At 41.7% G+C, this 17118-nt stretch overlaps 1 protein-coding gene across 1 annotated transcript; it reads right to left on the reverse strand.

Moving 5' to 3' along the window:
- Positions 1-65: 65 nt before the first annotated feature.
- Positions 66-1907, reverse strand: LOC113278891. The gene has a single exon (XM_026527616.1). It carries the CDS (start codon positions 1905-1907, stop codon positions 66-68), a length of 1842 nt encoding a protein of 613 aa, XP_026383401.1.
- Between the last annotated feature and the right edge of the window lie 15211 nt (positions 1908-17118).

A 17118-nucleotide genomic window follows, 5' to 3' on the forward strand; every position in this document is an offset into this window, starting at 1 on the left:
GAGAATAGGAGCAGCAAATGGACTATGGCTGGGTTGTATCACACCAGAAGAGAGCATTTCAGAGACTAATGATTCGACCACAGGCTTATGGACATAAGGCCACTTATATGGTCTTTGAGAAGTTGGATTAGCCCTGTTTTAAGTGGGATTTGATGGTCAAGCGACCTAGAAGGAGGAAGTCCAGTAGCATCTGCAAAAACATCTGAAAAAGTATCTAGAAGAGCAGAGACTGCAAGTGGTGGTGGAAGTACAGGGGTAACATAAATATAGAAAAATTGACCTATGAGTGTAGGGGTATTACTCTTAATAAACTTCTTTAAGGAAGAAGCACTAATGAGACTCAGATAAGGTTTAGAAGTAGTACCCTGAAGTGCGATTGGGTTGCCTTGATGTATAAAAGAAATGCTCATCTTATTGAAGTTAAAGGTAACATCACCAAGTTGTCGCAACCAATCTGCTCCCAAAACAATATCGCAACCACCAAGAGGAAGATCTTGTAAGTTTGAAGAGAATTGATGTCCTTGCATTTCCCAGTTGAGATGATGGAAAATACCCATGTTGATTGTACTGTCTCCATTAGCAACTGTAACAAGCATGTGGCCAGTGGGAGAAACATGAAGACCCAATTTGGAAGTTAAGGCAGCATCAATGAAGTTATGGGTGCTTCCTGTGTCAATAAGTACAACCACAGGATGCTTGTTGAGATGACCAGAGATTCTAATAGTGTCATGAGCAATATTTCCTGTCAAGGCCTGTAAGGAAATCTCAATTGTAGAATCAGAAGCCGAAGGATATGTATCAGAGATTTCTTCAGTAGACAAGGATCCATGGTCCTCTAAGTCTTCATCAGCAATGAGCATGAACAATTGTTGAGTTTTACATCTGTGACTCTGTCTATAGAACTCATCAAAATTGTAACAAATCCCCTTATATTTCCTCACCTGCATTTGTGCATGAGTGAGTCTCTTAACAGGAGGAAGAGAATTGTCCGGTGATGTTTTAGTAGGTGTAGGAGGGTGAGTTACAATGGGAGTTGATGAGGATGTATTGTGCTTGGTAAGGGTAGAGGATGGAGAGAAAAATGGTTTGATTGTAGATGGTGGGTGGGAAACAGAAAGTGGTGAAGGTACAAATGGTCTAGAGAAGGATTTAGTTGGTTTAGGCTGGTGATGTAAAGAAGCCTGTTGCAGCCTAGCCAAATAAAAATTTGTTGCAGTATTTTCAGGTTTGAACATTTGTACAACTGTATGTATCTCCTCTTTTAACCCACTAATGAAGCTCAATGTATACAAACTCTTAGGTAGGTAAGGACTATTAGCTATCATAAAGCTCTTATAGTGCTCCCAAAGATCATAGTAATCCTCTATAGTGGTGGTTTGGGCTAGTTTATTGAAACTACCAACATAATTATCCTGAGCAACATCCTCAAATCTAGCACATAAATCATGTTTAAAGGTATCCCATGAAATAAACTCTTTACCCTGTTGGTAATTTAAAAACCATGAATCGGCTGATGAATTGAAATGAATTGCAGCCATATCAACACGTTCATCATCAGGAAATTTATGTAAACCAAAATACCGGTCATATTTAAGAGCCCAACCACGAGGATTAGTACCATTAAAACGTGGGAAATCAACCTTGGGGGTACGAGTGAACTTACGAGATTCAGTATTGGAGAAATTATGAATCACCTGATGAAGATCTGTAAATGGGTTTCCCGGATATGGTTGTTGAGTCTCAGATCCAAACACTTCAGGATGATTAGATTGCACCGATTGAAACAAATTAATAAGAAGATTCATCTTATCACCCAGAGATTGAATCTCAGTTTTGATCTCAGTGATTAAATCGGTATGTTGAGTAACTATATTAGAAATTTCTTGAAGTTTTTCCTTGGTGGCCATGGTTACAGGTTCCAAGATGGAGTCTGATACCAATTGTAGAGTATCTAGTACAACTACAAGGTGAGATTGGATAAAAATGGTATCAAGCTACCTTCTCTCTGATAATCAGAGTCTGACTTCAATTGAAGCTAAAATTGGTTTTCATTACATGATTTTTTCAGAAGAAGAATGATTGGTCTTTAATACACCAATCCCCTCTTACAAAATCAACGGCTACTAACTAATCTAAACTCATTACATAACTCGAGGAAATGACCCAGGGTAAACACACCCACTAAATGTTTAGTTACACCCCTCTTAGTAGCTAAGAGAATTACAAGTATGCATACTGAACTTGTGTGGATCATAACACAATGTTATCATACCCCTGGATGTGATGGTGGGATGCTTGGAATATCACATGAACGAAACATTCTGGATAACGAAGAGGTAGAAGTGAGAGAGTTATGTCTTTATTCGTGGCTCCCTATGTCTCTTCAAGAAAAATGTTTCAGCCGCGTCTCTGGAGTTATCTCATGAGTGCTTGATTGTTGTCGGGGATGGACCGTGATGAGCAGTCCCCAGTCGCACTTCTCTTTGGTTACTGAAGTTGTTTTCTCTGAGTAGGCTTGGGATCCACCGCGGCCTCGTAAAGTGTTGCAGGCTCCTTCTAGAAAGAGAGGTGATGATATTCTTACGCTACACCTTTGAAGGGAGGATGACCTTGTCGTGGTTATGACTTTTGGGTTGACCGTGTCTCCTGATCTTTGATAATGAAGGGATTCTGTGTAGAGCCTCAATCCCCAAGTTTGATTTACACGTTTCTATCTTGTATGGTCGGTGAGTTGACCATGATAAAGATATCATCTTGCATCCATACTGGCGACTCTAATACTTCTTCCATGTGAAACTAAAATATGGAGAAGTATGGATTACCTTTGTAGTGTGGTTGTTGTTATGGTAAACCTCTGGCTGGTATCAAAAAACGAGCAGCAACAGTTCTTGGCAGTAGACGTGATCCGAAGAAACTACATTGTCGTGGAAACAAAATAGGTTGGCAGGGAATTGCATGGGAGTCCATGGAAGAAAAGGGATTGGTTGTATACGTAAGCGAGTAAACTGTCCACGACCACGAGCTTTGGAGAGATGGATCAAAAAGTGGCCACAACTACGAACTTTGGCTGGTTGCGATCACGATCCCCGACAGGGAGGAGTAGCGACTTCTGGAGAGAATGTTGAAGTGGTTTCTGGAGCGAAACATTGAAGCGGAGCGACTTCTCGGGAGAATGTTGAAGCGGCTTCTGGAGCGAGACGTTGAAGCAGAGCGGCTTCTGGCTCTAGAAGCGGAGCGGATTTTCGAGAGAATGTTGAAGTGGCTTCTGGGGCGAAACATTGAATCGGAGCGGCTTCTGGAGAGAATGTTGAAGCGGAGCGGCTTCTGGAGAGAATGTTGAAGCTACTCTTGGAGCGAAACGTTTAAGCGGAGCGGCTTCTGGCTCTGGTAATAAGAGGCGTCACGTCAGAGGGGATGCTTCTCGTGTTGATGGTAAAGGATGTAATGTCATGGTGTTGGTTATTCCTTTTTGCTCTCATTCGATACGGCCACATACTCTATTCGCTTAGGGGTCTCTCCACAAAATGAATTTTCGGATTGCAAATCCGAGTTTATTGTGTGACGTAATCCTAGCCGCGAGAAGTCCCCAGTCGTCCTTTATTGTCTGTGTAACAACTTTATGTCGATCTGCGAAAAGACGGAGGATCTCCAGTCCCCAGGCGCAATTCCCCTGAATCTATCTTTCCTTGGACGATGCGCTTCAGAGCATTGCATTCACTGGTAGGATGATTGACGAACTTGTGGTAATGGCAATACTTGGGATTTGCCATTTGTTCTTCAGTTGGTAGGCGCCTAACAGGAGGTAGTTTGATGGCATCATCTTGAATCCATACTTCCAGGAGTTCGATTACTTTCTCGATCGTGAACGAGAAGTTTGGAGCAACATCTCCAGTTTCTTGTTGTTGCACAAGAATCTTAGCCGCGACCTTCCGGGGTGAAGCCGTCTGATGGCTGGTGCCACACGTTTGGGTTGTTGTTCCGCTGCTGGAGTTTTTCTCTTTCTTCCTTCATTAGCGATTGACTGGAGGTTGGATATTTTATTAGAAATACGCCTGCTTTCCTGAACGTCTTTACGAGCTTCTTCATTCTGGAACGGTTCAGATCGACTGAGTAAAGCAGCTGCGAATTTCTTAGCAGCTTCTGATGTGATATGTGAATTGATATTTTCCAGGAAGGATGCACATAATGAAATCACCTTTTCATCGCGAGGACTCTGATGAGAACGTGATAGATCCCACGAGTCTTCTTTCTAATCTTGAGGAAACATCTTTTGATCTTCATGGGCAGACAAGTTAGCTTGGTGGATACCTTTCCATTCAGCGTGACCATAGGCTTCATCCTCCTCACTAGGAGTAGGAATATGAATCTTGGAAAAAGTTCTACCACCATCAACATTGATCCAAAATGAATGGTTGATAGCGTTTCCTCCATAATGAATACGTGTTGGTTCCTTTGACAGTTGATCCGTGAGTGCTTTCAGAAGCGTAAATACTCCGTCCTGCATCTTGACAATAGTATCTTGATTCTCTACAATATCATTCAGGATTTTTGTTAAATCATGAATAGTTGTTAAATATCGAGACTCCATAGCCTCGACAATGGTTTTGAATGAAAGAACGGATTCAGGGATAACATGCGGAGTATTTTCGGTGCTAGCAGAAGTAAAATTGGGATTGAGGGTTTCTGAAGCATTCCTAAGACCAACCATCTTGAGAAATTTAGGAAATTGAAAATGGGTTTGAATTTGGCCTAAGACCAATTGGGATGGAAATGAAATTGGGAATTGAATTTGCAACCGAGAATTGAATTTGCAACCGAGAGATTTAATCTCCCATTGTGGTCGCCAATTGTTTGTGGGTGAAAACTGTTTCTTCTGGTTTTGGTAATTTGGGTGTGTGGATGAGAAACGAATCTAGACCTTAAACAATGCACTACACGGTAGTACTTTTGATTCGAGAGATCAATCTGTACAATCCTGTCCTAAACCAAGAAATGGCCGTTCCAGGCTTGTTTCGGTCACAAAGTGAAGGAGAAGGGTTGTTCTTAGGGAGGGAAGCGAAGAGAGTGTTGAGACCAGAATGGTTAATTAAGGTGTGGCTTGTTTTATGACTTGTATCAAAAAGTGGAACTGGCTTACAGAATGAAAAGCTATCAGTTCTTTGGTGATTTCTGGATACTATGTTGTTGCTGACCCAAAACTTGTTGTTTGGTGGAAATAAGTGAAGCCTATTTATACAAGTCATATTGACACGTACCCTGGTCTTGTAGGATGTGGGAACGATTGGGTGATGGAAGAGTGGAGTAACGTATAACCGTCAGAAACCCATGCTTCCATGATGAAGGAAGTGGATCCGTTTACACCCATTACTTCTTTCCGCCACTAATTGTCCCGCTTCATGACACTTTCTTATAACGTGCGTATTGCACGCCGCACGTTGTAAACCGCCAGACCAATACCTTGATGAGTATCCCCCAGTTTGTGACATGTTTGATGTCTCAAATGTTTTTGTGGAAAACGTGTAGAAGGTTACTATGTGCGGCAAGTCAAAGTCAAGAGTCTTGCCGCAGTAAAATAGCATGTGATGCTATTAGGAACGTCTTGGATAGTCGCCTAAAACTTGACACAAGTCCATCAGTTCGGTGGCGAACTTGGATGGCTGAGATTGCATCTCATGAGGAAGGGTAGCCGTTGATTATGGCTACCTTCTGTTAGCGCATGGTAATGGCACATTGGCGTTTTTGGTGTATTCCGGTGGCACTGCGGCATGACTGGCATAGCTCGTGCATGCCAGTGGCACGGTGGTATAAGTGGCGCCCGGCGTAGCCATGGCCACGAGATTTAAGCGGTTGGTCGCCTAAAACTTGCCACAAGTCTGTCAGTTTGGTGGCGAACTTGGATGGCTGAGATTGTATCTCATGAGAAAGGATGGCCATTGATTATGGACATATCTTGTTGTATAGAAAAGTGGCGCCATTGGAATAGTGGTGTCTGGCGTATCCATGGCATAGCGGCATGCCAGTGGCGTAGCCGTGGCAGCTGTTTTGGCATATTGGTGTTAGACCCAAATATGGCTCTGGCAACATTGGCCATGTTGCCATATCAATCCCAATGCTTTGTGGAATATTATTTGGTTTAGTTGGCGTAGAAACTTTGCCTAAATTAGGGTTTGGCATGCCGAAACCCTAATTAGCGCATATGGTATGCGGTATGCGGCATGTGGCCATGGCATAGCGGCATTTGTGGCGTTGTGGCATGGACGTGCCTGTGGCTTGGCGGCATGGAAAAGGCTAGGATTTGGCGTTGTGGCCAAAGTTAGGGCTTGGCGGCATGATCAAGGCTAGGATTTGGCGCCGTGGCCAAAGTTAGGTCATGGCCAAGGCTAGGATTTGGTGTCGTGGCCAAAGTTAGGGCTTGGCGGCATGGCCAAGGCTAGGATTTGGCGTCGTGACCAAAGTTAGGGCTTGGCGGCATGGCCAAGGCTAGGATTTGGCGCCGTGGACAAAGTTAAGGCTTGGCGGCATGGTGATAGAAGCATTTATGTGTCTATTTCATTTCGATTTTCTATATTATTAGTACCCATTTTTATACTTATTATGGTGTTTTTTTTTTGTATTTGTAGGTATTTTCGGGAAATAAACATTTTCGGAAAATTCGGCTCGAAAAGTTGCTAAAGGCACCTCCGGAGGACATCTGCTAAAGGGACTCCCATTTGGATAAGGGGCACCCACTGCTAAGGGGCGACCACCTGCTATTCGCACCCTTGGTCTGGATAATGGGCATCTCTTATACCTTTTGAACCTTGTGTTCTGGCGGGAAATTTTGAGCAACGACCAGCAGAGTTAGGGTTTGATGTTTGGGCGTATTAGAGGGAGATTCAATCATTGGATTTTCTTTATATAAGCATGTTAAGCCTAAACAGGGCTGTTAGGTCCATCAGACTCGATCAAATTGGTTTGTATCATTGGTTTGGAGCAAAACAGGGGAGTGAGTTTACACGGGTCCCTGCATGATTTATTTTTGGAATTCCAGGGAGACTAAAGGCGAGATATTATTTCCAAAGGTACATATCTATCTAAGGAAGAGTTTGGGAGGAGTTAAAAAGTTCAGAAACGCGTGAAACAAGTAAGGGAAGAAATTATTGCCGTGACTTCCAAGGAGAGAAAAGAAGAAATTTAATCGGGATTTTGAGGTTTCTGAATTGTATAAAAGGCGTTGTCGAGTTCCGGGGGAGGGTATTGAAGTTTAGAGAAAGATAGAGGAAGTTTAAAACACCATAGAGCCGAGAAATCGGAGTTGCAGGAACCCGGGTTCTGCTGCTGCTGAAGAACACGAAGAACATTAGACTCACTAGAACAGTCTTTTATTTTACAACACAAAGCTTCTATCGTTTCCTGTAACAGTTCCTATTGCAACAATTCTCTGTAAAAGTCAGTTTGTAACGCCTATAAAACGTTGCGAAGTGTCTGCTTTATTAGTTTTCTCTTGTTTTTCACCCTTTTGAGATATGAACACCTATTTTGAGCACGTGAATAATATGAGGAGCTAAACCCCTTAGTTGAGGCGACGGAGGAAGCCATTGTTCCATGAAAAGTGGTATATTTCTATTTTAATTAATTTTTGCAATTTCTTTTATGACTATTTGCATGGAACTAATATTGGGAAATTGATTTTTATTGAATAATTGTGATCCGTTTTGATGGAGCATGCTTAGTTTAAGACTTTTGATGTTTCATGCTTGATGTATACAATTGTTACTTCAAAAATCTACTAGAGGCAATAAATTAGAATCACTTTAAACGCAAATAATTGCATGAATATTGATTAGATTAAATCACATAATTGGTCAATGGTGGATTCGTGAGTCTTGGTGCTTTTTATAATCTTGATAACAACTTCAATTGAGTTTTCTAGTTTTATTTGAATCTAAAACGAATCTTTACAAGTTCGAGAAACGAATCACTTTACTACCACTTTCTACAATACATCACATGGCCAAGGCTAAAGTGGCTCGTGGCATGTTGTGGACTATGACCAAAAATTAGGGTTTCGGCTAACGCTACTGAAGCAAAAGTCTTGTTTCGATCATGAAATCCTAATTGGAGTCCGTTATGGCATTGGCCACGAACATAAAGTGGATTAGCACGTAGTGGTGTTATTTGTGGCACATTGGCATGTTACTGCGGCAGAGTGGCATGTTGGCATGCTGATTAATATGTTATTGTGGCAGGGCGCGTTTGGCTTGCCAGTTAGTATGGTGGCGCGGCAGGGTGCGTTTGGCCTTTAATGTATGGTGGCGAGTTTAGAGCGACTCGATTGGTCAAGAAAAGGGGTCGGCCAAACATAAGGCGCGACCACACCTCTAGTGCTCGTGGCGCATTTTAAAGTGACCTGATTGGTCGGTAGGAAGGAGAGGGGACGGCCAAGCATGGGCGTGGCTACACTTCTGGTGTGAGTGTGGAGACTTTAGAGCAACCTGATTGGTCGAGGGAAATAGGGACGACAAGTATGGACCCGGCCACAACTCATGGGAATGTGGCAAGTTTAGGGCAACCTGATTGGTCGACAAAGGAATAAGGTTTGATTGGGTAGCATGGGGTGTGGCCAAGTGGCGCCGTCTAGCCTATGGCATGGCCACGCTTCCCTCGTTGTTGATCCTACTCCGCGGCTCTGTTTATTCTTTGTTTTCTGACTGAGTATTTTGTGCAAGGGTCTTAACCTTGTGATGGTGGATTTTCGACAAGGGTTAAAATCGTAAAACCATAATTACGCATGCTCCTGATCCAGCAATCAGATGAGTATTGAGGATCATGTCTCTCATTGAAGCATGAAAGCTCATGCCACAAGAATCTCTGACTGAGAATACTGTCTCTCAGAGTATACGTAGATGTGTAGTCTCTCAGCTGAGGCAACGACACATTTCATGAATACTGAGCAATTTCAGTAATCACTTCTATGTAGAATCACAAGGTTGGACAGTTCCTAGACAGCATGCTTGTTAGTATAGAGCAATAATGTCTTCAGGATGTAACAGTGTTTTCCCTGACTATATAAATGTGATGCTTCAACAGGCTCACATCACCTGAATAATTAATTCTCCTAGACAATCGTACTAGTATAGAGTTATCAATTAATTATTCCTAAATTATTAGATTCATTAACTGGATCCCTGGAAAATATTCCACATCATTTATAGTATTTCGTTACTTCAATTCGTGGTTCTTCCTAGCAGAATTCCATGGGTTAGTAATAAATATTCGATGTACGAGCATCTGAGCAGCTATCGAGTAAGCCCCGACCAAAATGATGCAAGTGTACTCAGCAATAATGCACTAACAAGCACCTGAATGCACGAACGAGCATTCCAAAATACGAAGGAACGGTGAACCTATGCAAAATAGGAAGAAAATAATAAATAATAAAATATTAATCAAGGCGCTAGGGGACTTGGCCCACCGTCCGGCCGGTCCTGCCGTGGCCAGTCCATGCCCAATTTTATATTTTATCATATTTTATTATTTTTCTTGATCTCATGAAAATCTCTTCATTTGAGCAAATATCCTTCGTTTCATGAAAAATCTCCTTGAATTCATGAAATTTTCCCTCAAGTCATGAAAAATAATATAAAATTAGGGAAACTCGTGGGACCGGGCCCTAGCCGGCCAGTCATGCCCTAGCCGGTCCCACACGCCCTTTATTTTATTATTATTATTTTTTATGTTTCCCTCATCTCATGGAAACTCCTTGATTTCAACAAATTCCTTGGTTTCAACAAACTCCTTGATTTTATGATATTTCCTTAAATCATGAACAATATTATAAATTAGGAAAAGTGCCTTGGGACCGGGATCCTTGGCTGGACGGCCATGCCTTGGCCATAGCCGATCCCACACTTCATGATTCCTTTATTATTTTATTATTTATTCCTTCATTTCATGAAGGTTTCCCGATTTAAGCAAAAATCCCTGATTTCTTCATATTTTCTCAAAATGTTGCTCAAACACACACCAGAAAATATTGAAACTCACAGGACTAAGACACGGACATTATGGTGATGCGGGCATGTCTCCTTGACTGACCAAGGCTGGCCCTAGGGCTTGCAAATAGCCGGTCCCACATGTTTTAATAATTTTGACATAATTTGCTCAATTGCTCATATTGGGTCCAAACTCTTCTCAAACAACTGGGAGTTTGCTCAAACGACCATCAGTTGGTCCCATGACCACCAAGAGCCTGGTACCATGACCCCTTGGTCGGTCCCTCATCTCTCCATAATCAGGTTTTACTAGCTACCTAACGCTCACACGAGCATTATTTTAATAAATGATTAAACCAGCATTTAATCATCCTTTCACCAACTGGTCTTCAGGAGACTTTGGTATTTTGCTTATTTGAGCATCTGGGTGTTACATGGTCGACTCGTCATCCTAGACGGTCCCTCCTTCACTCTATGGTTGATTTTCAATAAATCATCAATTAATCAAAAATTAGGGTTTCGAATCCAGAGCTCTGCAGAAACATAATCCTGAGCAGATTCAAACACCAATAATTTTATACTGATCCCGTGATCAACACTTCCATCAATATGCTTGGACTAGTTGTCATTATCTTAAATTAATATTTTATTTGGTCCTGCTACCAATAATTCATCAAATGAGCAACATTTGCTCAGACCACGAATATTGGTTCAACTATCAATATTCAATAATTCATCAAATGAGAAACATTTTCTCAGATGAGCAATATTTTCTCAGACCATGAATATTGGTTCAACTATCAATATTCAATGGGTCATCAAATGAGCAACATTTGCTCAGTCCATGAATATTGGTTTAACTATCAATATTCAATAATTCATCAGATGAGCAATATTTGGTCAGACCATGAATATTGGTTCAACTATCAATATTAAATAATTCATCAAATGAACAACATTTGCTCAGTCCATGAATATTGGTTCAACTATCAATATTCAATAATTCATCAAATAAGCAACATTTTCTCAGTCCATGAATATTGGTTCAACTATCAATATTCAATAATTCATCAAATGAGCAACATTTGCTCAGATGAGCAATATTTGCTCAGACCATGAATATTGGTTCAACTATCAATATTCAATAATTCATAAAATGAGCAACATTTGATTAGTCCATGAATATTGGTTCAACTATCAATATTCAATAATTCATCAAATGAGCAACATTTTCTCAGTCCATGAATATTGGTTTGACTATCAATATTCAATAATTCATCAAATGAGCAATATTTGCTCAGATGAGCAATACTTGCTCAGTCCATGAATATTGACTATCAATATTCAACAGTTTATCAAACGAGCAATATTTGCTCACCTTAACAATCAACATAATTATACCTTTGTCTCAGCAGACATGTTCAATTCGTGAGTCTCGGAACATGTGCAAATCACGACTCAACAATACAAGTACTCATCGTCCCATAAAGTCAGCAACTGACTCCGCAATCACGAGATGTCAATCATGTCATATGGGGGGATATTAACTAGGGTTTTGGTCAGGCGGTCTACGGCATGTGTGTTCATACACACGATAAGAATGTGAGCAATTCGTGCAATCAGTTGGAGGAGTTAGCGAAGTAGTGGGTGGAAAATTAACCAAGTCTCCGCACGATGAGCAACTGGTTTTGACACGATTTCCCACTTCCCCACTCTTTGACTCCAGCAACTATCTCACTTCATGGGATCAAGGTGTTTACAATTCTGGGAATATAAATAAGTCTCTGAATCATGATTGAAAAAACAAGAACAATCTCTCGTCAAGCAGACAACAAGAGATTAATAACTCAACATCTGAGCAATTACTCTCAACAGAGCAAATTCAATCAATCAGAACTTATTTTATTTTCTTCACGCAGAATACACAACACAGCTACAATCTCTGATCACCATTGATCTCACACATTTCTCAGCTTCCCTCCTACAGATCAACCCATCCTCTCTTGTGACCGAATTGACTCTGGAACGGCCATTGTCTTGGTTTAGGCCGGAGTCCTACAGATTGATCTCTCGAACTTAAAGCACTCCCTTCTTGCAGTGCATCTGTGTGAGGTTAAACATTTCGCTAGGTTCAAGGAGACTCCTCCGCACGGTCATCTCCTCAATCCCGTAAAAACCAGCAAATCGTTTTTCCTCATCTACAGATTGGCGACCACAGTGGGAGATTAATCTCTCGGTTGTAATCTCAAGCTTTCACAAGATGGTTGATCTTAGGTCACGCACGATCGCAGATCCTAACACAAATGATGCTAACACTAGCAACGACACTAATGATGATATTCCAGAAACTATTCCTGCTTCCAACAATGGCGGTGGCGTCACTCCTCATCAGACCGATACTGGAGCACATCCCCTGTTTGGTCATTTGCCTGAGGAAATCATAGAAAACCCACCTATCATAGCTGATGTCATGAAGGTGCAAGAGACTCTTGCCAATAATCAGACTGACATGGATGCAACACAGAAGGAGCTGTGCAATTATCTCAAAACTCTCACTGACAAAATGTCAGATAAGACTCAAGAAAAGGGAAAAGAAAAAGAAACATCCTCAGATGCTGATCCCGAAGTAATTCCAATTCATACAGTGGATAACAGCGAAGTCCGCAAAGCTGCAGACGATCCATTAGCAAAGGAATCATCGAATTTCATTACTCGGGAAGATTTGGAACGCCTCTTGGAGAATCGTGGAAAAGACAAGACATCACATTTCCATCGTCACCAACCTATGTACCCTGCTGCTACTCAAAGGATTCCTCTTCCAAAAGGCTATACCTCTCCAACCTTCACTTTGTATGACGGAACAGGCAATGCTCGGGAACATGTTTCTCGGTTCCTGGAAGCCTTGGGTGAACATGAACATAACCATGTTGTCCGCCTCAAAGAATTTTCAAAATCCTTGAAAGGCAGAGCATACACCTGGTACAACAACATCGCACCAGGAACTATCAACAATTAGGGAGAAATGATTAATGCCTTCTACAGAAAGTACTTCTTTGTGTCAGAGCAAATTACTCTCTTTGATCTTGGAAGAATGTTTCAGAGGAGCAATGAACACCCCAATGACTACATAAAAAGATTCAGAGTCCATGCCCTAGACTGTCATGATCCAAACGTCACGGAGCAACAACTGGTAGACTTGTGTATCAATGGCATGATCCCGGTCTACAGAGCTTTATTGGAAAATCTTCGTTTCCATACCTTCTCAGAGCTTCATGAAGCGGCGAAGAGATCGGCAACTACTGCACCCGCTTTACTGGAAAGAACAAAAGCTACAAAGGCTGAAGAACCGCGAGACACTCGAGGTAGCAGACGTCTGATCAACAAGAAGTACAACCTTCAGCCTTCCACAAACACTGTTGCAGAAGGGAGAAAACGGAAATCTGAACCTCCACGCAAGCATACCTTAGCTCCTTCGAAAGCACAAATGAAGGATAAGCAAGATGCACAAACCCCTGACCAACGCACATGAGTCCCTGATCAAGAGGCACCTGACTTTACCCTTTCCGTTGAAGAGGTGATCGAACTCCTGGATGCCTGGATCCAAGATGGTGCAATAAAGTTGCCATATATAAAGAAAGAACCAACTGAGGAAGACATGGAAATCCCTCGTTATTGACGCTTCCATAGGTTCATCAATCATCCCACAAGCGACTGCAGAGTTTTGAAGCGTATATTCAGGAAAAAGGTTGAATCAGGAGAGCTTAACTTAGGGACTGAAGGATTACACAGAGACCCTCTCCCAGTCAGGACTTTCTCCATCTCTGAACAACCAGTCAAAGAAGCAGTTCATTCATTGATCGAGCATGTCTGCGAAATGCTCTATCTGTCGAAGGCTCAAAGGGGAGACATGTTCATGGCTTTGAACCACATAGTATCTGGGAAACGTCTACGGATCCCATAGGCGCCTCCTGAACCTCCAGCCACTGACAAAGAAATGTATGACTGGGGGACTGCTCACCACAGTACATCTCAAAGGAAATGAATTCAGAAGAGTGTTCGTTGATGTTGGCACAGCCATCAACATCATTCCTTTGAAAACTCTCAGAGCCGCTGGCATTACTCGACAAGAAGCTACACATGCTTCCATGTCAATCAGAGGTCACGAAGGGACACTCAGGGATGCATACGGCCACATCACCATCAAGGTCAGTGAAAACTCGGTCTGCACTGAGACCAAGTTTTATATAATCCGGGAAGATCCAGGATATAACATGATTCTTGGACGACCTTAGATTCATGCTGGAAAAGTGGCTCTAATGCCTTCGATTGAAGAAAGATCTAACTCAGAAGAAATAGAAGATATCCCATCATTCAAGCATCTGGAAGAAGTTAAATCCTTGGTGGAATTAGCACAGAAACCTGGAGAAAGTGCACACTCTTTCATCAAAAGGTTTTGTACTCTGGCAAGTTTGATTCCCCTTCATGCACCTATACTACCAATGTTTAATCATGTTGCCCTGGTTCGGGGACTTCTTCCCACTGACAACTCAGCCATCGCAAAGTATTATGAGTGGATAGCCTCACCACGACAATATTACACCAAATGGTTGAGTACAGAGCCTCTTCAAATTGATTATTCTATCAAAAAATTTATTGCTGAAGACATGGCTAAGCACGACCGACAGTACACTGGATAATCCCCTCTGCACGAGTGTCCATATGTGCCGCACCCATGGAATCCCATCATGCGAGGAATTCCGAATCAACAGAAGATATTCAAGGCGCGGACAACCAATCCTAACAAATTCTGTGAAGGATATCTAGTTCTCAAAGCAACTCAGTGCTACCTCCACTCCGCAAGGAACTCTAATTGTGAAGGACCATTTATGGTTGCTAAGTCCATAAACGGAGGATACTACAGGATGATCAACACAGATGGCATGACCCTTCCAGTGATCCACGAGAATTGGCTTAAGGCGTTCGACGCTTGAAATTATTGGGCATTTGAGGTACTGGGCGTTTGAGCATTTATGATGTCTGGGATTTGGCATTTAGGATTTTCCTTCATTGTATTTCAATCTCTCCAAAACGTTTGTAATACTTGCATTTAATATTTGAATTCAGCAATTTATCAAAATTCAGTTCATTTTACTTAAAGAAAATCTCCATCAAATCCAAAAGAAAATCCTCAATTATCTACCAATCCAAAACCAATCAATATCAAAACCAAAATAAAACCTCACATCTCTTAGAAGTTCAAAATTTCAAGAGATTACGAAAAAGAAATCAAAGAAAGTCAGCAAAAAAAGACTTTTGCTCCTCTGCATCCTTCAAGATTTGCAAAGCCGCCTTCTCCAGGTTCAGCGCCTTAGTCAGCTTAGCAATCTTTTCCTCCTTCTCCATCACATCATTATTGGGAAAGGGTATGTTATTCTCACATGAGTCCTTGATAGCATTTATTTTCTTACGAAGCCACTTCACGTTGAAGCCAAGTCTTTCAGAATTCTCCAAGTTGAACTCCCAATCAAAGAGTACATCTGGAGTCACAGTATTCCTGGCCCTAGCGCATATATCACTTACAGCACGAAAGATGACACTTACTTGCATTGTTAAAGCATAAGCACGTCCAGGATCTCTAGTAACGATGATGTGACCAAACTTTCTCCACATCTTCTCGTACAAGCCTGCATATCCAATAGGAACGCTGAATCCACCAACTAGTTCATGATATGGGAGTGATACATCAAATGGAGGATCAAAATCAACTCCTGAACTTGGATATTCATGCACCACTATGCGATTCTCAATTACTGGAGCAACTTCTACGGTCATGGCAACAGTTTCTTCAGTCTCCTCTGCTTGTGGCTCGGTTTCTTCTATTACTAGAGTGGCAACAATTGAAGTTTTCATAACTTCAGTGACAACTCTCTCATGGCCTTGAAGTGCAGGGATGGTTGTCTCTTCATCACTAACTCCAAGGCTGCTTGAATTATCCTCATTGGTTTCAGTATCCTCAACTTCAGTATTCGGCACCTAATACGAAGATTACATGAGGTTAGAGCAATCTAAACATGGAAACCAAATGAGATCATAAAATAAAATATACTAGCAGTCCAACATCATCATTATGCACTCAAGACACGAACAAATAGCGTGAAAGTCATGAAACACATTTTGCGGCAAGCTCATCTGAAGAGATTTTACCCTGCCATGTACAAGACGACGAACTTGGAGAAATCTACAAGGAATCTGAGGATGATTTATATACCATTCTCTCCGTATAGATGTTATCTACAACATATCACAGTCCGAGCTCAAGGTCGCTGTCATTGCGCATAAGGCTCGTTGTCAACTTGCTGAGGAGATCAACAAGACCTTGACCAGGATAGAGCAAGGCCTTCTGAAGCATCATGGCATTGTTAAGAAATACAACCATCGTCATGTTCCTGAGCCTTTCACTTACACTTCAGATCCTTCTTCCGGGGGAAGTGTCCCTTCTTCTCAAAAGAAGCATCCAGTCGACCGCACAAAGTCTTCAGGAGGGAAGTATACCTATGTGATTAGAATAGAAAATTGATATTTGTTGATTACTTGGCTTCGGGCCATTTTTTGTATATATTCTGTATTTATTGCTTACCTTTTCAGACTTGTAATCAACTTTCATGAAATGGATCATCGTTTGTTTTCATTATGTACAGTAGTAGTTTTTCTGCAATGCAACTTTTCACATTTTAGTTCTTTATCTGGTAAAACGTAACAATGAAAAGGAGGAAGTGTTTGGGAAATAACAAAGGCATGTACCTTCGTTATTTATTTTTTTGGACCTGTCACCCCGTCGTCCAATCCTGGGCCAGAGGATTACCGAATGGTGGGGTCGAAGCATTGTTCTCGATAATGTGATACCTTTATTAGATTATTTACATGCACCCATTCCGTCGAACCTCTGCTTTGAGTTTGGTTGGGTATCTCTTTCTGCTGGAATCCTTCCCCATGGTCATACACTCATAGACACTGATAGGGGAGTCCGGAGAGATTGTACTCAGGTACTTTCCCCAATGTTAAAGTACACGAAGGATCGTTTGTAGATTCTTCGGTATTCGCTGATGGTCAAGATTAAGGCAGAAGATTCCTATTCGATTGATGT

Source organism: Papaver somniferum, chromosome 5, assembly GCF_003573695.1.
Source record: "Papaver somniferum cultivar HN1 chromosome 5, ASM357369v1, whole genome shotgun sequence".
Classification (NCBI taxonomy): Eukaryota; Viridiplantae; Streptophyta; class Magnoliopsida; order Ranunculales; family Papaveraceae; genus Papaver; species Papaver somniferum.